General features: G+C 39.1%; 1 protein-coding gene across 1 annotated transcript in view; it reads right to left on the reverse strand.

The window, feature by feature from the left end:
* Window positions 1–22,449, reverse strand: part of Atp8a2 (ATPase phospholipid transporting 8A2) — a 412,827-nt gene that overhangs the window by 230,193 nt on the left and 160,185 nt on the right. Inside the window, exon 24 of the mRNA XM_048341628.1 lies at window positions 11,091–11,263. Coding sequence (XP_048197585.1) covers window positions 11,091–11,263 — 173 coding nt within the window. The remainder of the gene's footprint in view (window positions 1–11,090; window positions 11,264–22,449) is intronic.

Below are 22,449 nucleotides of genomic sequence, written 5' to 3' on the forward strand. Positions count from 1 at the left end.
ATTTTATGCCTCTATCAGAAAGAATGACATTGTCCCATTTGTAAGGAAATGGAAGGACTTGGAAAAAATTATACTAAGTGAAGTGAGCCAGACCCAAAGAAACATGGACTCTATGGCCTCCCTTATTGGGAATAATTAGTACAGGTTTAGGCAAGTCATAGCAGAGCATCACAAGGCCCAATAGCTATACCCTTATGAACACATAAGATGATGCTAAGTGAAATGAACTCCATGTTATGGAGACAAATGTTATATCACAGTTGTAACTACTTTCAACGTTCCATGTGTATCTGTAGCTTCTATTATTGATGATGTTCTTGTATCACCTTCCTGTGGTTGTACCTACACTATCTCTGTAATCTTATCTGAGTATATTGGAAACCGTGTATACTAGTATTGGAACTAGGAAATTGAAAGGGAATACCAAAATTGAGAGACACAGGGTAAAAAAAGCCAAACAACTACAAAAGCAATACTTGCAAAACTGGTTGGTGTAAGTGAACTGAACACCTCATGGGGGGAAAGGGTAAGGGGGAGGTGGGAGGGGGGTATGAGGGACAAGGTAACAAACAGTACAAGAAATGTATCCAATGCCTAACATATGAAACTGTAACCTCTCTGTATATCAGTTTGATAATAAAAATTTGAAAAAAAAAAAGGCCTTCATTTCTTAATGTCATTAATCTAAATTAGCTTGGGTTTCACAAAATTAATGAAGTTTAATAACATGTTTGTTTTTAAAAGTTAGAAGTAATTAGAATTTACTTTTTCTTTTCCTTCTTTAAATTAACACTCCCAAGTCTCAACATATTCAAGTCCCAAAATGGCTCTATGAGCTCTGTGTGTGTGTGTGTGTGTGTGTGTGTGTGTGTGTGTGTGTGTGTGTGTGTGCATGTGTACTGGGGTTTGAACTCAAGGACTATGTGTTATTCCTTAGATTTGCTCAAGGCTAGCACTCTACCACCTGAGTTACAGCTCCACTTCTGGTTTTTGGTCATTAATTGGAGATTAGACTTTCCTGCCTAAGCTGGCTTCAAACTGTCATCCTCAGATCTCAGCCTCCTGAGTAGCTAGGCTTACCGGTGTGGACTATCAGCATCTAGCTAATATATTGGTGGAAAAATATTTTTTAAGCTTTTAGATTTTAGATATTGTTTTTACTCAAGAGCACACACTCTTCCTTAGCAGAGTTAACAATAAAGCCAGCAAGAACCAGAGAAAGTAGTTTAATCATTTAAGCTTTTATGTTAGAGCTGAGTGGAGAAAAAAACAGCCTGTCTAAAAATGAATTCCACCTTAATTACATTTAGTAAAGAAATGTGCAAATATCTGCTAAGCCATCATACTTCAAACAGCCCAAGGATAGGCTTACAATCTCGACAAGTTAATAATGCTCCCTTGAATAAATGTCAACATAGGAAGCTGGTGTAAAACTAAACATGCATGATGCTGAGAAATCACATCAATGAAAGAAACTAAAGGAAAGGTTTACTTTTGCAAGTGTGTGACTGGATCCCAATCAGTATGGAGACCAACCAAAACACAATTGGTAGTACAATTCTAATTGCTATGCCTGAACTCAGTTTTGACATGTAAGTAGATTACAAGCTGAACAATGCCACACACAAAATGCTCAGCATTCTGATTTCCTGTTACCCATCATGCCTCATTAATCAGAGGAAAAGTGCAAAGATTTCGAATGTAGATTGTGTGGCAGCTTGAGTCTAGAACATACTGGAAGGCTGAGCCAGGTGTCTAATGAAGCCTTTCCATTTTGCTCAGCTGATTTCCTTTTTCTTTTGTGCATGTGAGAGTTCAGAAAATGTATACATATCCCCAAACTGGGATTCAAAGTCCAACTTACTCTGTTAAACTGAGGGAAACAAGTTTGTCCCTGCAGAGACAAAGTTGCTGGTCATTTCTCTCTTATATTAAGTTAAAAAAAAACAAAACACCACTTTCTCAGAAGAAGGGCTCAAAACTTGCTATGTACATGTGGTTTATGCTTGAGCCCAGCAATATTTTGTGGACATCATTACATCTTAGCAACAATTAGGGATAAAAATTTTCAGAGTCATGTGGCTCACACCTGTAAACCTAGCTACTCGGGAGGCTGAGATCTCAGGATCATGGTGTAAAGCCAGTTCTATCAGGAAAGTCTGTGAAACACATATCTCCAATTAACCAAAAAGCCAGAAATAGGGCTGGGGATATAGCCTAGTGGCAAGAGTGCCTGCCTCGGATACACGAGGCCCTAGGTTCGATTCCCCAGCACCACATATACAGAAAACGGCCAGAAGCGGCGCTGTGGCTCAAGTGGCAGAGTGCTAGCCTTGAGCGGGAAGAAGCCAGGGACAGTGCTCGGGCCCTGAGTCCAAGGCCCACGACTGGCCAAAAAAAAAAAAAAAAAAAAGCCAGAAATAGAGGTATGGCTCAGGTAGAGTGTCATCCTTGAGTAGAAAAAGACAAGAAATAATGTGAAGCCCTGAGTTCAAGCCCCAGTACCAATACGTGTGTTCACACATGTGTATACACACAGATAGACAAAAATCTTCATAATCTTATAATAGCTTTAAAAAAGGATCTAAACATCCAGCAAGTAAAAATAGATAAAACTAGTTGTTGTATTTTTCTAAAAGCAAATTTCTAATACTATTGTAATTCCTGTCAAAACTTTCAGTTTCTATATTGTGAACACTCTTCCAAGTTTTACCAAAAAAAAGAAAAAAGTATTTTCACAGAAAGAAGTCTGGGTTTTAACACCAAATCTTAACAGTGAATAAATTAGTTGATGACATTGTAAATGCCTTTTTTCTTTCTACTTGTTTATACATATTTTCTAACTTTTTTTTAACAAGAAATACAAATCACTGAGAGTTAGAAAAATATAAACCCTCAAAGTCTTTTAAGACATCCAGTGAGCCCATTGCCTTTTTCTCTCAGCTGTCTTTATTTCCAAGTACCACAGTGGATTTTGAATGTTTATCCTTGACTCCCTCTTGAAAGACCGAAGTCTAAACACAGTAAACGATGTCTTCTGAAACTCTTAATTTGCTCATCCATTGGAAATCTGCCCCTGCTGTGGGGCTTTCCTTTCCTCCATCTTTTGCCCAGAGATGCAGTCATAAATCACACCAGCTGGAGATAGTGTTTGGGGCTGCCAGCATCACCTGTACTTACAGAGGAGACTTCAGAGAGGCCATTGCTGACTTCCTCACAAGGGGACACTGATGGTTCTTTCATGACTCGCTTCTTGATGAGACACAGTCACTTAAGATTTCTGAATGCTCCCAAGAGGTCACAGTTCATTCACCTATACCCCCTGATAGTCTCACTACAAAAAATTTATCTCCATTTTGACAAGCAATAAAGGGCTTCAAAGAAAAAAAGGATAATTGAGAAAAGGGGAAAGAGAAAACAAAAAAAGTTCTGGGATATATTGAAAATGGTTTATACATTTTCTTTTTTAAAATGTTTATTGTTATTATAAAGGTGATGTACAGAGGGTTCACACATTTTCAACATGACTGTAATCCCTTTGGAGAAATGATAAATTCTAAAGACTTCTAAATATCCCAAAGCTTGAAAACTAGGGTAAAAACAAAAAATGTTTATGTACTATTGTGAATTGTAAGAATAAGACGTGTGACTGAAGCAGTTGACGTAGCAACTAGGTTAGCACAGCTTGACAAGACTGACCTGACATGACCCATATCTAAGATAGTAGGCTACTTCTTCAATCACTTTTTGAGACCATGGCAACATATAATTTATCAAAGGCCTCTATTTCCTCATTATAAAATCAAGGATCAACAAAATGGATAGAAATTTTTAACCTCAAATAACTAATTTTGCTCTTATGGTGTAGTTTCCCTGGAGGTTCCATGCATATAAAAACTGTGCCTACAGACGCCATCCCAAGGGTACATACAACCACCAAGGTTATGACTAATTCTGCTTGACAACATTTCGAATTTAAGGTGCCCAATGATTAAATGCTAAGGGAAGCTCTGGGCACAGATGGATCTCAGGTCTGGAATTCAATACAGAGACCACAGTAGACAAGCAGGTTGGAGGGTCCAGTGCTTCTTAACCCTAACTGCTCAGGAGAATCAACAAGAGTATTGGTAAATTTACTGGATTGGAGGTGGGGGCAAGGGGAGAAGAGGCTATGAATCAAAATCTTTTTTAAAAAAATTTGTTTTCATCTGACCAACATTTCATTCAAATATTTCATTTTCTTCAGCAAACATTTCATTTCAGTGAATTAGTGTGTGTGTGTGTGTGTGTGTGCACCAATCCCAGGACTTGAACTCAGGGCCTGGGCGCTGTCACTGAGCTTTAGTGATCAAGGCAACTGTGTGTGTGTGTGTGTGTGTGTGTGTTCACGGGCGTGTGCGCCAATCTTAGGGCTTGAACTCAGGGCCTGGGTGCTGTCTCCCTAGGCTTTAGTGTTCAAGGTGAGTGCTCTAGCTCTTGAGCCACAGCTCCGGTTCTAGCTTTTTGGTGGTTAATTGGAGTCCTAGCTGAAGATCACAATAGCTCAATAGATACGTACTTATGAACACGTAAGATGATAGTAAGTGAAATGAACTCCAAGTTATGGAAATAACTGGTTTATCATTATTGTTATTTTCAACATACCATGTGAAATTATGCCTTTTTCTTTTGTCTTTCTTCCCCATGGTTTAACCCCTGATGACAATGTAACTTATTTTGGTACCCTGGGTTTTGTATATACATTTATTGGGACTAGGGAAGGGAGTGGGAACATCAAAATGGAGAGACAAAGGGTAAAAGGCGAACCAATGTTACATCAATACTTACCAGACAATATGCTATAAATCAATTGTACAACTCTGGGGATGGATAAGGGAAGAGGGAAGGTGGGAGAAAAATGATGGAAGAGGTAACAAGTTGAATAAGAAATGTACTCACTGTCTTACATATGAAACTGTAACCCCTCTGTATATCACTTTGACAATACATAAATTAATTGTAAAAAGTCTCATGGACCTTTCTTCCTGGCCTGGCTTTCCACAACAATCCTCAGATCTCAGCCTCCTGAGTTGCTAGGATTCAGGCATGAGCTACTCATGCTTGGCTTTTTTGTTAGTTTAATGTATGCTGATCCTAGAACTTAAACTCAGATTAGGTGCTGTCCCTGAGCTTTTTTGTTCAAAGCTGGTGAACCATACCTCCAGTTCTGGCTTTTGGGTAGTTAAATGGAAATAAGACTCTCATATACTTTCTTGCTTGGGCTGGCTTCAAATTGTGGTCTTCAGATCTCAGAATTCTGAGTAGCTAGCATATTATTATTGAAGTAAAATTCACAGAACAAAAAATTAACCATGCCAAAGTATAAAACTCTAGTGCCCTGACCATAAGCAAAATGCTGTTCAACCATCACCTACATCTAGTTCCACAGCATTTCATATCTCTAAGAGGAAATCCTCTGCCTATGATGTAATCATCCCGTACCAGTGATATAATCATTCTACGTCCCTTCTACCCTCAGCTCTTTGGCTCTGTGGATTCATCTGTTCTGAATATTTCATATAATATGTCTCCATATTTATGACTGTTTGCTTTTACCCAACCTATTTTCTTTATGGCTAGCTAATAACCTATTATAATGGATATACCACATTTTATTTATCTAATCATGAATTGAGTTGTCTCCATCTCTTGGCTATTGCGACCAAAAGGTTCTGCTATAAACAAACATGTAAATATTTGATTGAATTACTGTTTAGTTTTGTTTGATCTTTAGGGGTATAGCCCTGGGATTAGACATGCTTTGTCACTTGGTACACTTATTATGTGGCTGAAGGAAGTATTTTTTAAGGTTCTCCAGACGATTCTACATAATGCTGATATTAAGAACCACTAATGTATAAGATGGACAAAGCTGTAATAACAGACAGAAATGCAGCCAGGAACTGAGGGCTCATGCTTGTAATCTTAGCCACTCAGGAGGCTGAGATATGAGAATTAAGGTTCAAAATTATCCCAGGCAGGTAAAATTTGTAAGAGTATTCTCTCCAATTAACTGATATAAAGACACAAGTGGAACTATCACTCAGCTGGGTAGAGTACTAGTATTGAGTGAAAAAGTTAAGGAACAGTGCTCAGGCTCCATGTTCAGGCCCAGAATGGGCAAATAAATAAACAAACAATTCACACATGAGGAAGATTCAGAATGGGAATATGATAGAGCCAAAGTCTAAAGCATTGGAAAAAACATTTCAGAAGATTCCAGAAAGTCCAAAAAGGAGTGGAATTAACAGGAAGAAAAGAAATATGTCAGAGAGAGAGAAAACAAAACCTCTCCAAAGAGGAATCATCAAAAACAAATGCTAGGGCCAGGCGCCTGTGGTCCAGTCCTAGCTACTCAGGAGACTGAGATCTGAGAATCACAATCCAAAGCCAGCCTGGCAGTAAAGTCCATGAGACTCTTATCTTCAATTAACCACCCAAAATACTGCCAGATGTGGAGTTGTGGCTCAAGTGGTAGAGTTCTAGCCTTGAGAATAGAAGTTCAGGGACAATGCCCAGGTTCTGAGTTCAAGCCCCAGGACTGGCACAGACATAAAACTGGCACATGCATACAAGAGCACACGAGAGGTCTCTCTCTCTCTCTCTCGCTCTCTCTCTCTCTCTGTCACTGTCACACACACACACGCACACACGCACACACAAAAAAATACTGAAAGGAACTGAGTCTGTTGCATATGGCAAAATATGAAATGGGAGGGATATTAGTCTCATAGAGTTCCTGATTCCAAAAAGTTGAAGAATAGAAGAGACATAGAGAAGCAAGGCTAGTAGCGTAACATACTCAGTTACTATTTGTATTGAAGGGCAAAGATCACCTCTTGTCTCTTTATTCTCAACAAATACCTGGGATTACACCTAGGAATGTAGAGTGCAAATATTAAGTCCACAGATGGAGTCATCTGAGAGACCAGTTCCATACAATGTGCAGCACTCTGTCACACCCCACAATAAATTTATAGCACAGTGTCCACCACTCACCATCATGCTCAGCACAGTATGACCTTACTAGGAGTTTAGCTAAATGGAAAATATTTAAGTATAATAACATATAATTAGCAAGACTGGATGATTCTCTTCTTATTTATTTGTGTATGTGTGCTATTTAGCATCTTGCTGACCACATTATGACCTGACTAAGATTTTAGCTAAATGACAAATATCTATGGATAACAACATATAATTATTAAGATTAGATGATTCTCTTTTAATTTAATTTAATTTTTTGTGCTAGTACTAGGACTTCAACTGAAGGCCCAACACTCTTGTTTAGCTTTTTTTGCTCCAAAGGCTGGTGCTCTACTGCTTGAGCCATACCACCACTTCCAGTTTCTTGAGGATTCTGGTTTTGGGGTTTGGGGGGTTTTATTGGCCAGTCTTGGGGCTTGAACTCAGGGCCTCAGTACTGTCCCTGAGCTCTTTTTGCTCAAGGCAAGCTTTCTACCACTTGAGCCACAGCACCACTTCTAGCCTTTTCTGTTTATGTGATATTGAGGAATCAAATGCAGGGCTTCATGCACACTAGGCAAGCACTCTACCACTAGGCCATATTCCCAGCCCAACTTTCTATATTTTTAAATTTAATTTGATGTTTTTGGAGGATTCTCATTTCAGCAAAATATTTAATAAGCTTTGTCTTGTTCCCTTCTTCATTACCTAAAATTGTTTGTTTATTCATTCATTCATTATGTTCCTGGGGCTTGAACTCAGGACCTAGCCACTGTGACTTAACTTTTTCCACACAAGGCTGGTACTCTACAACTTGAGCCACAGCTCTAATCTGGCTTTTTAGTTGATAATTGGAGATAAAAGTTTCATAGACTTTCCTGCCTGGGCTGAGTTCGAGCCACAATCTTAGCCTCCTAAGTAGCTAAGATTATAGGCAAGAGCCATCAATGCCTGACTAAAACTGTTGTAATTTGAAGTTATCCACTCTTACATAACATTTGCTAATCTCTGAATCAATATTGATTAAAAACACATTATGAAAAGTTATGATCTGAAAAAGGAACCATTTTTTCTGTTCTTAGAGAAAATATAACTCTTATAATGATTACATTTTTTAAAGACGAAAAGTGAAAATCTACATTGATCTTATGTAGGAAGCACATAATAAATAGAAAATTCTCAACAAAACCTAAGTACTTAAGAAGTGCAGAAGTTTTATTTTTTAAAGTACATGTCATTTTATTTTTCATCCAAAGTCTGAGATCAGCCAAGAAATGCCCCTGAGAGCAAAAAAAGAGTGAACTCTCCTTGATTCTTAGTGAATTCTCCTTGATTCTTTCTTTCAGGTTATGCTTCTATTTGGTAGACAGTCACAGTATTTAATTGGAAATTTCCTTTTCCCATGCCAACTGTAGCTTGAACTCATGCCTGAAACACCCTTAAGCATACAGGCTGTGTGACACACAAAGCCCCCAAGAAGGCAGCCAAGAAGTGGGGAGGGGCAGGGAGGGTGCAAGAGATGGTTTTATTTAGCATCAAGCACCTGGCCAGAAAAGAGCATCTTTCTGTAAAGCCTAAGGCATTCCTGGTTCTCCTTTGAGAATCCAAACACACATGTTTTGATTTTCCTTTGAAAAACTTTTGATTTCCCTTGAAAGATTTTAGCATGTTTGCTTTGTGATACACTTTACCAGTATATTTCCTGCATCATTTTTGTTGTTTCTGGTGCTTCTGTTTGTTTCTGCCACAAATAAGCTAAAAGATGTCTCCTTGATTAATGTGAGGGTTTGACAGGCAGTTGTGACTTACCATGACTTGTAGCTTTGCAATAAAATAGAAAGGTCCCCATTTGGAGAAATTCACCCAATCAGTAGCTATGCCCTTTATTTACAAAGGGATTTTCCCCATACCTCTTTCTTTTTATCTGTCTTGCCATCAGCCAGTTCTTAGCCTTGAGTGACCCCTCATCTTTTTAGAATTTTTGGTCATATTGAGGCTTAAACTCAGGGACTGGGCACTGTCCCTTAGCTTTTTGCTCAAGGCTGGTATTCTACTGGTAACTCGAACCACAGCTCCACTTACAGCTTTCTGGTGGTTGACTGAAGATAAGAGTCTCACAGACTTTTACTGCCTTGGCTGGCTTCACACAGGGATCCCCAGATTCCAGCCTCCCAAGTAGCTAGGATTAACAGGTGTGAGCCACAAATACTCAGCTAGAAATCTGTTTGTTTGTTTTGTTTTTGCCAGTCCTGGGGCTTGAACTCGGGGCCTGAGCACTGTCCCTGGCTCCTTTTTGCTCAAGGCTAGCACTCTGCCACTTGAGCCACAGTGCCACTTCCAGCTTTTTCTATATGTGTGGTGCTGAGGAATCGAACCCAGGGCCTCAAGTATATGAGGCGAGAACTCTACCACTATGCCATATTCCCAGCCCTCAGCTAGAAATCTGTCTTCTTTATAATTGACTTTTAAATATCCATCAGAATTGGATATACATGTACTGTATAACCTGTAGTCAAAGGAATGCTAACAATGCGCACCTTAATAAAGCCTTTCCAGACTCCAGGAAGAACCAACTAAGACAGTAACACAAGGTGCTATGGCTTCATATCACCTTGATGTGGGGACCCCTTTCACCATCGCGCGTATCCTGTCATGTTCCACAGGGCGGAAAGCTGGAGTGCGGCCCAATGTGCAAACCTTGGCAGTGTGTAGTCGCGAGATGCCCCTCCTCCCCTCGCACACTTAAAGAACGACACGGGAGTCACGCAGGCTGTTTCGGGGTAAGCTTCTGGAACTTCCACCGGTTTTACTCAGGGGAGGGGTTTATATAACAGTAATGGTGGCAGGAAGGGGAAGGACTAACTGCATGCTAGCGATAGGCTGATAAGCTGCCCATCATAGTGATGTCACAGAACTTCCTCTATGGGAGGTCACCACAGCCCATAGGACCGCCCCTTGGGCCTGGCCTGGCGCCATTTTCACACATACACGTGGCTGAAGCAGAAGGCAGGGCTGGTCTGCTACCTCTTCCAGTTCTGGACCCGGAAGGGGGTAGGAGTGGATAACAGCCAAGCAGCCCCAGGGCGGGAGAAGAGGCAGGCCTCTCGGGACTGCCCCTTAAAGGTATAGCCAGAGCTCAACACCTTGACCCAAGCACCTTATAGCCTGAAAAGAAATAACGCATGAACATCACAAAAGAGGCTCCCACATCTCACAAATGTTAAAGTTGAACTCTGGCAACCAGAACAAAGAACCAAATAGGTAGGACCCTGGTAACTTCTCATAATGGCTCAAGGTCGAATGTTATAAATTCACCTCCCAATATGAATATCACTAGAAATCCTAGTTTTTGCCTCTCATATCTTCTCTGAAGACAATAAACAAAAGTATAAAAAAGCTTGATAGGCACCACTGGTTGATACCTGTAATCCCTAGCCTCCCAAGAGGCTGAGAAATGGGCTGGGAATATAGCCTACTGGCAAGAGTGCTTGCCTCACATACATGAAGCCCTGAGTTCGATTCCCCAGTACCACATATATAGAACATGGCCAGAAGTGGCGCTGTAGCTCAACTGGCAGAGTGCTAGCTTGAGCAAAAAGAAGCCAGGGACAGTGCTCAGGCCCTGAGTCCAAGCCCAGGACTGGCAAAAAAAAAAAAAAAGAGGCTGAGATATGAGTTTAGATCATGATTCAAAGAAAGCCCAGGCAAACAAATCTGTGAGATTCATCTCCAATTAACCATGAAAAAGCCAGAAGCAGAAGTGTGGCTCAAGTGATAGAGTTCTAGCCTTCAGTGAAAAAGTCAAAGCAAAGAAGAAGTCTCTGAATTCAAGACCCAGTATGCCCTCTCTCTTTCTCTCTAACACACACACACACACACACACACACACACACACACACACCATTATCTTTGAGAAAATCTGCATATCAACAATTAAAGGTGGCTTTATACCATTATTCTTTTTTGTTGAAACCTAGAATCTAAAGTGTGAAATTTTCATGCACTGATTTCTTCTAAAGAAGCCCAGAAGACAGGTATATCACATACACTATATACACCAATTGGGCCCATCTTGATATTCCTACCTGCAGCATATGACTGCTTTGCATGAGAGTGCCAAATCCAGGAAACTTCTCCTGACTTCAAAGGAGAGAGCATACTTCAGCGTATGACCATCGATGATGAGTGCTATGTCATTCTCTTTGCCTAGCAAGTTGCCAAGGTCTGTGCAGTGCTGAGTGATAGCTGCTCTGGTTGCCTGGAACAAGAGTAGAAGGGAATCACATGTGTATGCAGAACATGGGAAATACCAACAGTTCAACCTGGTAACATGGTACATTAAAAGTCCTTGGACTGAGCTGGATACTCAGGCTCATGCCTGTCATCCTAGCTACTCCGAGGCTGAGATCTGAAAATCACAGTTCAAAGCCATCCCAGGCAAGAAAGTCTGTGAGACTTTTTATCTCTAATTAGCTACTGAAAATCCAGAAGTGGAGCTGTGGTCAAGTGGCTGAATACTAGTTTTGAGCAATAAAGCTGAGGGACAGGGCCTAGGTCCTGAGTTCAAGCCCTAGTATTAGTACATGTGCACAAGCACACACACACATAAACACACATATGCAAACAAGTAATGCACACCATTCTTAGAGTAGGATTCATTTGATATTTATAATCATCACTTTGTTTGGGGTGTTTGGCTGATCCAGAGCTAGTAACTCTCTTCCACCAGAAATACAATATAAGGATTTAAGATCCTTACATATCTCTTCATTACACTGCACAGATATTATTTCTGATGCCCAGAGTAGAAATTCCATAGAAGTAAACATTACTTGTTGTTCAAAAGATAGCATTGCTAAAACTCAAATGGCAAACATAACCATGTCTCACTTTGTACAAGGTAATCTTTACAAACTCCAAAAGACATATATATATATATATGTACGTACATAAAAGATTGATTTATATATACATATATATAACTGATTTCTATTCCATTTGAGATCATCAGATTAAACCATTTTCTCCATGTTATCATCATCAGAATAAGAAATGAGCTGACTGTTTTCACATATATGGAAAATATCTAATCAAACTACCTAAACCTACCAAACCATATTACTTCTATCCTAAATAAGCACTTGGTGTGGTGTCCTGCTACATGGAACTAAAACCTGGATCCATTTTTTATGGCTTAAAACAAAGAAGTTCTTATGAGTAGGGAAAAGGAGCAGATGGGATAGGGGAGAATGATGGAAGAGGTGACTCTGATCGATAAACTCTAGACACTTAGATGGGCACATTGAATTATAACATCCTTGTATAACTAAAGTTCAGAACAAGAAGTTTTTATTTAAAGAAGATGTTTTGACCACTTCAGGGAATTTATTAGAATGTGTGTAGGAAATCTGGCTTAAATATAAGAAGGCAATTTTTGAACAACCAAAATATGGTTTAAAGCTGGATACCAGTGGCTCACATGTAATCCTAGCTAGTCAGCAGGCTGAAATTTAAAGATCATGGTTCAGAACAAGCCTGGGCAGAAAAGTCAATAAGATTCTTTTCTCTACTTAACTATTTTTTTAAAAAGCCAGAAATGGGGGTATGGCTCAAGTGGTAAAGGCTAGTCTTGAACAAAAGAACTCAGGAAGAACTCAAGCTCCAGGACAGGCACACACAAAAGACTGAGAAGAGTGTGTGTGTGTGTGTGTGTGTGTGTGTGTGAGAGAGAGAGAGAGAGAGAGAGAGAGAGAGAGAGAAAGAGAGAGAGAGAGAGAGATTTAGTTTACCTAGAACAAAAGTATGTGAAATTATTTTGTCTGGATGATAGCCATTGGGGTATGAAGTTTTACATTTTCATGTAATTTATCATATGATTGTATAAACTGTTATCTTAAAGAAGTATGTTTAATGGACAAGTATCTTTCCCCCCTTAGTTATAATGAAGATAGAAGTGATTACAGAGTAAGAAACAGTTTCCATCATCTTCATGTAGGAGAAAACCACAATCTGAGTCTGTTATGTGATGTTCTCACAGAATCCTCAAGTCTGGGAAATATATAATGAATATGTCTATTGGCTCATGGTTATGGCAGCTCTCCCAAGAGATCTTTGTGCTATGTCACCCCATGGCAGAGGGGAAAGGAAGGCAAGACAGATTGAGAGATCAAACTCAGTCTCAACTTCTTTTCTAATTGGCATTAATCCATTCATGAAAGTGAATCTCATGGCTTAACCATCTCTCACTAGACCTCCACCTCCCAACACTATATGATTAGGGGTTAAATTTTGAAGAGACATAGTGAGAATGGGTAGGAGGGCAGGACCCAGTCTTCCTGGTGCTGGGAAGTGGATGAGTGGAGTGAATGACATCTTCCCCTGGCTGTGCAGAACAACAATCTAAAGATACAGACATCCTGGCCACTTGCAAAGAGAGAGCCAGACATTACTAAATTATTCTACAGTGACAAGGAGAATTTCACATTGAGAATTTCTTGGCTAGATATTTTTATCATATAATAAAACATAAAGTAGCCATGTTAATTCCAATAAGTAGATATGTAAGTCAAATCTATTTTAGTCAACTAGCCAAAATATAGTTATCAAAGTGGCTACATGCTCTAAAGTTGATTTCAAACAAACTACCAAGTAGATGTGTTTCATGTAATCTGCTCCATGAATTTTATTAACTTTTAATTGTGTATGTTTGCGTGTGTGTGTGTGTGTGTGTGTGTGTGTGTGTGTGTGTGTGTGTGTGTATGCTAGCACTGGGGCTTGAACTCAGGTCCTACAAATTGTCCCTTAGCTTTTTTGCCCACGGCTAGCATTTTACCACTTGAGCCACAGCTCTACTTCCAGCTTTTTATTAGTTAATTGGAGATAAATCTCATGAACTTTCCTGCCTTGGCAGGCTTCAAACTATGAAGATCCTTAGATGTTAGCCTCCTGAGAAGCTAGGATTACAGGTATGAGCCACTGGTGCCCAACTTTTTAAATCTTTTTAGAAATTATCTTTAAGTAGTTGTACAAAGGAATTTCAATGCAACAATTTCTGAGATAAATCTTTAAAAATGCACACAATGAAATAAGACAAATCTAATTTCCTCCTAGGAGTATATTCCCATAATATACTCACCACTACCATACCCTAATCATCTGTGGCTCATTTTTGTATTTGGTTGGAATTGCATTAAATTGTAAACTTGATGAAGACAATGACTCCTTTTACTAACTTCTAATCATGCTAACTCATAGCAAATGCATATGTTGAACTCACAAATGAATTGAGATATCCAAGTTTTGACTCAATTCCCTTTAATATCCATGACAATCATTTAATGGCCCTGGCTCCAGGACTAGCACAAAAGTAAATATGTAAACAAACAAATAAATAATCCATTCTCAATATTTACTAGTTGCTTCTGACTTTTTGCCTTCAGCTTCCTCTACTCCTAAGTTGCTTTCCTTCCTACTCTCCCCTCCACTTCATTTCATCTGTTCAGAATCCCACTTTTTCCTTCAAGATTGAAAGCATTCCCTACCACCAAAACTTCTGTAGAGCCATCCTTCTAGCTCTCCATTGGACTTCTCTCTCACCTCTGCTTTCAGTTTCATTCCTACAACTTCCATGCCTACTCAGCAGTAATGTTTGATCAAACCCAGACTAGCAGGGCTCACCACACACATATGGCAGGATATAGGTCCCTTCTGTGCAGTTCTCACACAAACCAATAGAAGGTATTACCATCACAAACAGTTCCTTATTCTCCAATGGACTATGATTCAAAAGTCTATTTGTAAGGTAGTTATTGGGCACTTAGAATCCATTTTCCCAAAGGAACCATGTTACAAATTGTGGTTGGATCCCAGGGTCTGTTAATACCTATTTAGCCCACTTGCTAAAAATTTATACTACACTCTCTTAGTTTAATAAAAAACCAATTACTAAAAGTTACAATGGACTTAGCTGTTATAAGAGGCATAGGGAATTGGGGCTGGGAGTTTCATTCCCAGAAAGATAAGAAACATTCCAAAATCCTTCATTAGAATTTGCCTTCTAGGTGTTAATATGGGACCATATATTTCCAGCTGTGCATTCATGTTCTATAATTTCATATTCCTTTGCACTAACAGCACACTTTTATGCCCAAATAGGTAACTGTAACCAGTGATTGTCCACTTAGCCATACTGAACAAATTCTACCTTCTTCACATTTTTCTTATGACCTTGTATTTCTTATAGCAAGGTTGGTGTTTGCCATTGCATTTCCAGTGTTTAAAATAAAACTAACCCAGGTGCTGGGAGTCTAGCGATGCAGGACGCTGAGATCTGAGAATTGCAATTCAAAGCCAGTCTCAGAAGAAAGTCTGTGAGACTCTTACCTCCAATTAACCTGCAAGAAGCTAACAGTGGAGGTGTGGCTTAAGTGGCAGAGCACCAGCCTTGAGTGAAAAGGTTAAGTGACAGCACCCAGGCTCTCAGTTCAAGCATCCATACTTGCTATAAATAAATAAATAAATAAATAAATAAATAAATAAATAAATAAATAAATAAATAAATAAAACGACATAGACCTATGACCTCTATAAGGTTCATCTGATGGGCCCTAGAGGAATACCGAGGTATGTGCTCTATCTAAACCCAGAAAAGTACTAGATATTTGGGGGGCAGATGATGTTTCCTGGGGCTTGAACTCAGGGCCTGGGCACTGTCCCTTAATTTTTCTGCTCAAGGTTAGCACTCTATGCCACAGCTCTGCTTCCGAATAATAGATAGATAGATAGATAGATAGATAGATAGATAGATAGATAGATAGATAGATAGATAGATAGATAGATAATAGTTTCAAGGACTCTCCTGCCTGGGCTGGCTTCAGACCATGATCCTTAGATTTCAGCCTCCTGAATAGTTAAAATTATAGGCGCGAGGGGATGGGAATATGGCCTATTGATAGAGTGCTTGCCTCCCATACATGAAGCCTTGGGTTTGATTCCCCAGCACCACATATATAGAAAAAGCCAGAAGTGGCGCTGCAGCTCAAGTGGTAGAGTGGTAGCCTTGAGCAAAAAGAAGCCAGGGACATTGTTCAGGCCCTGAGTCCAAGCCCCAGGACTTGCAAAAAAATTAAAAATAAAAAAATAAAGCAAGATTATAGGCACAGCCACCAGCCCCTGGATAGATATTCCATTTAAGGCATTTAGAGTTTGTTTTAGGGTTGATTCAAAATCACCATAAATGAAGTAATAAAGGGAGGAAGCCTAAAAATATTTTTTTCCTCAAATTTTTATTATCAAACTGACGTACAGAGAGGTTACAGTATCATACGTTGGGCATTGGATACATTTCTTGTACTGTTTGTTGCCTTGTCCCTCATGCCCCCCTCCCTCCCCCCCTTTCACTACCCCCCCAGGTGTTCAGTTCACTTACACCAAACAGTTTTGCAAGTATTGCTTTTGTAGTTATTTCTCTTTTTTTACCCTGTGTCTCTCGAATTTGGTATTCCCTTTGAATTTCCTACTTCCAATACCAGTAAACACGGTTTCCAATATACTCAGATAAGATTACAGAGATAGTGTCGGTACAATCATAGGAAGGTGATACAAAACATCATCAATAATAGAAACTACACATACACATAGGACGTTGAAAGTAGTTACAACTGTGATATATCACTTGTTTCCATAACATGGAGTTCATTTCACTTAGCATCATCTTATTTGTTTCTAAGTGTATAGCTATTGGGCCTTGTGATGCTCTGCTATGGCTTGCCTAAACCTGTACTAATTATTCCCAATAAGGGAGGCCATAGAGTCCATGTTTCTTTGGGTCTGGCTCACTTCACTTAGTATAACTTTTTCCAAGTCCTTCCATTTCCTTACAAATGGAACAATATCATTCTTTCTGATAGAGGCATAAAATTCCATTGTGTAAATGTACCACATTTTCCTGATCCATTCATCTATGGAGGGGCATCTGGGTTGGTTCCAGCTTCTCGCTATGACAAATTGTGCTGCGATGAACATTGTTGTGCTAAGACTTGTTAAACCTACGAGCAGAGAGCACTTCTAAGGTGGCTAATCATTATACATTGTTAATCACTTTAGGCCTAGAAAGCAAACCAGGAAAGATGAACATTTCTAGAACTTGCATGCATTTCTACGAATTTGCAGAAGGCAGGAAATCTTTCTACAGAATGCAAACAGTTCCAGCCACGTGGATATATGTGGAGGCAGGAGCCTTCACAGGACCATAAGGAGTTTCTTAGATGCCATGGTTAGCAACAGCTGCCTCAGCCCTCACTTTGATGTTCTGCAAATTCCAAGGGGCTCTGAGCTGACCACACTGAAAAGCCAGCCTGGTTCAAGTTTCACCAGTAACACCTCCATCAAGCCATACTTAATCATTATGTTGAGGAGCAGAGAGACTACTCCTGAATTAACCTTGGACAAATGAATATCTAACAGCAATGTACATCTTCTTGTTCATCGAGGGGTTTTTTTCCCCCTTTCTTTATCACTTTCTTTTTTGTTTTAGGGGCTTTGGGGTGTTTTCTCTTTTTTATTTAATTTTTTTGACACTTGTTATTTGTTTTGTTTTTGTGCCAACACTGGGGCTTGAACTTTGGGCCTCATGCTCATTCTTAGCTTTTGTTTTTGTTTCTGGTGTTAGTTCTCAGGGCTTGAACTAAGAGCTTGGGAGCTGTCTTTGAGCTTTTCCTGCTACATATCTGGCATTTGGTAGTTAACTGAAGATAAGAGTGTTATGGACTTTCCTGCCTGGTCTGGCTTTGAACCTCGACCCTCAGCTTCCTGAGAAGCTAGGATTAAAAGCATGAGCCACCAGTGCCTGGCATTTGCTTAGTTTTTTCCTTAAGGCTGGCTCTCTACTACTTGAGCCACAGTTCCACTCCGGCTATTCAGTGGTTAATTGCACATGATAACCTCACAGACTTTTCTGCCCAGGTTGGCTTCAAATCCCAATCCTCAGATTTCTGTCTCCTGAGGATTACAAGAGTGAGTCACCAGTGCCTGGTTTGGTTTGAGGGGATTTTTATTTGTTTGTTTGTTTTTCCATGCTGTATATTTATTTCTCCAGCACTTTTCTGACTCTTGGCTCTGCCTTTTTTCACTCCAGCACCTCTGGTTCTACAGATTAATCCCAAGATGCAGACTCTCAGAGCTGGGGAGACAGCTGCATCTACCACTTTTGCCACCTTTTCTTTTTTACTCAAATTCATTCTCAGTATACCCACACCTCCTTCTTAACAGCCCAAATATTCTCCATGCATTTGCATGGTTATAACACAAATAGAACCAAAGACTCTTACACAGCAAACTCTTTGTGAGCTAACACAGGCAGGCCACCAGGGCTGACCTCAGAGTAGCTGCATATGGCCTGGTTGGAAGGTTTGCCCTGAAGGGTCTGCTTTGCTCTGATCCATTAACAGCCCTAAACTTGAAGTTAATAAGTACAAAGAAATGATTCCTGTTAACTGTGCAAATTTTCAACCATATCCTATAATATTAATATTCTTAAGACCAAATACAAACTGACTAAAGTATAGTATATGCAGAGGTGAATTGCCATGATGTAACCTTTTTGAGCCATTAACAGCTTAACAAAATGAATACTGGGAAGCTGAAACATGTTTTGTTAGAAGGGGGTGGGGATTAAGGGAAAGAAGTAAAAGAGTAGAGAGAGAAATGAAGGGCAAATACAGTCGTAATACTCAATGTATATATGAGAAAATGGAACTAAGAAACTAGAGATGATAGGTGAAGATTGGATGGGAACAATAAAAGGGGTAACACTGATCAGGATGCATTGCTCCATATACAGACATGTGGAATTGAAATCCCTTTGTACAACTATTTAAGGATAATAAAAAATTAAATTACAAAATAATAAAATGAAAGCCAAAAAAAAGTTTCAAAATATAAGACAAGGTGATGGGGGCTGGGGATGTGGCCTAGTGGTAGAGTGCTTGCCTAGCATGCAAGAAGCCCTGGGTTTGATTACTTAGCACCACATACAGAAAAAGCCAGAAGTGGTGCTGTGGCTCAAGTGGTAGAGTACTAGCTTTGAGAAAAAAAATTTAGATTGTCAATGTTTCCCAGAGGCTCATGTTAAAGACTTGATCTTCTTCCTAGGGGCACTATTGGGAAGTGGTAGAAGCTTTAGGAGGTGAAGCCTAAGTAAGATAGATCATTGGGGTTATACTTTTCAAGGAGATAGTAGAAGACAGTCTCTTTTCTTTCCATCTTCTTTTTGTTTTTGTTGTTGTTTTGTTTTTGTTTGCCAGTCCTGGGTGCCTGAACTCAGGAACTGAGCATTGTCCCTGGCTTCTTTTTGCTCCAGGCTAGCACTCTACCACTTGAGCCACAGCACCATTTCTAGCTTTTTCTGTTTATGTGGTGCTAAGAAATCAAGCCCAGGGTTTCATACATGCTAAGCAAGCACTGTACCACAAAGCCACATTCCCAGTCCCTTCTTTCCATTTCTCTCTCATTTCCTCCCATCTCTCTCTCACACTCTCTCTCCTTCTTCCTCTCACACCTCTCTCATTTCCCTCTCCTTTCCCCAACCCCTGTCCTTTCTGGCATCCATAAGTTAAGTAGCTTCCTCTTCCATGTGTTTCCATCATGATGCACTGTCTCTCCATGTGTCCAAAAGCAATACTGCATGCCAAACACAGAGTGAACTTTTGTAACTATAAGCCCAAATTAACTTTTGTCCTTATAAGTTGTATGTTTCAAGACATTTGTCATAGAACAGAAAGCTGATTAACATCCATGGCAAATGTATACATGTTTAACTTCATAGAAACCACAAGACTGTTTTCCAAAGTGTCTGTGCCATGTGGGGGTCCCATCAGTCATAAATGAGCTTTCCAGCCATTCTTCATCTTTACTAACACTTGCAAGCTTAGTCTTTTCCATTTTAGATGGTCTAGTGGTTATGTAATGTTACAATTCAGGGTTGGTTTTAATTTATAGTTCCCAAATAACTAATAATGTTGAACATGTTTTGGAGCTTTTACTTCTTTAATGGACAAATGAGATTGTACATATTTTATTGTACACATGTTTCTGAAATACATCACATAGTAGAATGTTGAAATCAAGCTAATTAACATATATATTACTTTCATTTTAATGCTTACTGAATTAAGTGGAAATTTTGAGAAATGTAAGTAAGAAAAGAAGCATCATTCAGACAGAGACTGGAGAGCATTTTTTGTTGTTGTTGTTGTTGGGAGGAATTAATAACTGTAGATGTGGGACTGTTCTATCTCAGCATCATATTGCAGGGTAGCTCCTCTTTTTTTTCTTCCTCCTTCTCCTGCTCCTCTACCTCCTATGTGTTTTTACATCTCAAATCTCTGAAAGATCTACATTTTTCTTAAAAGGCAGGCCAGACGGAGGTAGAGGAGAGACTCAGGAAGTGGCATAGGAGAGAGAACTGGCTGAGCTGCTAACGGAACAAGCAACACTTGGGAGAAAGAAACTATTCAACTTAAGTTTCAGAGCACAGAAACTTTGAAAACTATCAGTTACCACTGTTTATTGAAAGAAAATGTGCCTAGCAATTTTGACAGAGCTCAAGTATGCTCTGTCAAATTTGCTTGAAAAAATAAAAATTCCCCAAAAATATATAATTCTTTTCACTACTCAAAGGATATTAAAAAGTGAATATAGTAAGCAAAACTTATTTTCCCCAAAACTAGGTTTTTATTTTAGCACTAGAAATTCTCCTCTGTGCTAAACAAATATATTATATTATTTTGTTTTCTGACTTGAATAAAAATTACACCTTTTTCCAAACTTACATGTTTATATTATTTTATTCTAGTCCCAAATAAAAGTATACTCTCTGAATTTATATGAATAAAATATTTATATGAATAAAATCGTGGTATAATTGTGTTTTAATTAAATATTCAATGCATACCATATTACAAGTTTAACTATTAGTCATATTTTATAAAATAATGAATTTTCCAGAAAGCTGTACAGAAAATGACACATATAAATGAATATATTTTATGGGTCTATATAAAAATATACATACATATCATATATAATTTGTTTTCACTTTCTAAACATAAAAAATATATTCTTGAATAGCTGTGCCTAATCAGACCTCAAAAATGATTTACATGCATTCAGAAGCATTAATTAAACCTTTATCTGCATCTTTTAATACATTTTATGATATAGAATGCTTCTTAAGGAAACCCTTTTTTTAGACAAACAACTACAAAAGCAATACTTACAAACTGGTGAAAATGAACTGAACAACTGAACAACTCATGGGGGGAGAGGGGGAAGGGAAAGGGAGAGGGAAAGGGGGAATGAGGGACGAGGTAACAAACAGTATAAGAAATGTATCCAATGCCTAATGTATGAAACTGTAACCTCTCTGTAATTCAGTTTGATAATAAAAAAATATATAAATAAATAAAACCTTTTTTCCTATAGGAAAGTTATTTCCAAGTATGACTCTCTCTCAAGAAGAATGTGAATTTTTTGCTTGTGAGCCATTAGCTCATATAACATGATCTCTGTAATTCCATGGAACAGTTGCTTGTCACATATTTGCCCAGACTAGGATTTGCAGAAGTCACTGATTCTCAGTGAACCAATGACTCACTCACCACATGTAATACCTTCACACTAGCCAGGATTCATTTTACTATGAACTTTAGCTTGATTATTTAATTTCATAAACCTTTGAAGATAAAAACTTCAAATTTAGCCTGGTCAATGGCAAAATCATTGCACTTGCTCTTTCTAAAGTCCTCTTAATTCTTAGAGTAATTTTAAAGACTAACCCAAACACTATTGGTATCATTTACAAATTTAAAAAGAAACTCTTGCCAAGTACTCCTGGTTTATATCTATAATTCTAGCTACTCAGAAGGCTGAGATCTGAGAATTGTGGCTTGAAGTCAGCCCAGGAAGAAAAGTCTGAGAAACTCTTATCTCCAATTAACCAGCCAAAAGCTGGAAATGAGGTACCAGAGATGAATTGAAAAGTTAGACAAGGCTCTGGGTTCAAGCCCCAGTACCAGCAGACAAAAAAAAAGAAAAAGAAAAGGAAGGAAGGGCGGGAAGGAGGGAGGGAAGGAGGAAGGGAGGAAGAAAAGGAGGGAGGAAAGGAGGGAGGGAGGAGAACTTCAGGAATTAATTTCTAGACAACCACAGACCAGTCCACAGAATGGTTTAAAATGGTTTTTGGTTTTTTAGTGGCACTGGGGTTTGGACTCAGGGTCTCATGCTTGCCAAGCAAGTACTCTACCACTTGAAACTATCAGCCCCCCCTCCCTCCTTTTTCTTGTGCCAGTCATGAGGCTTACAAATGATTATGCTACCTTTGCACGGTCAGGATACTGAACTTGGAGCCCGGGCACTGTCCTTGGGGTTTTGTGCCCAAGAGTAGGA

Source organism: Perognathus longimembris, chromosome 3 (assembly GCF_023159225.1).
Source record: "Perognathus longimembris pacificus isolate PPM17 chromosome 3, ASM2315922v1, whole genome shotgun sequence".
NCBI classification, from domain to species: Eukaryota; Metazoa; Chordata; class Mammalia; order Rodentia; family Heteromyidae; genus Perognathus; species Perognathus longimembris.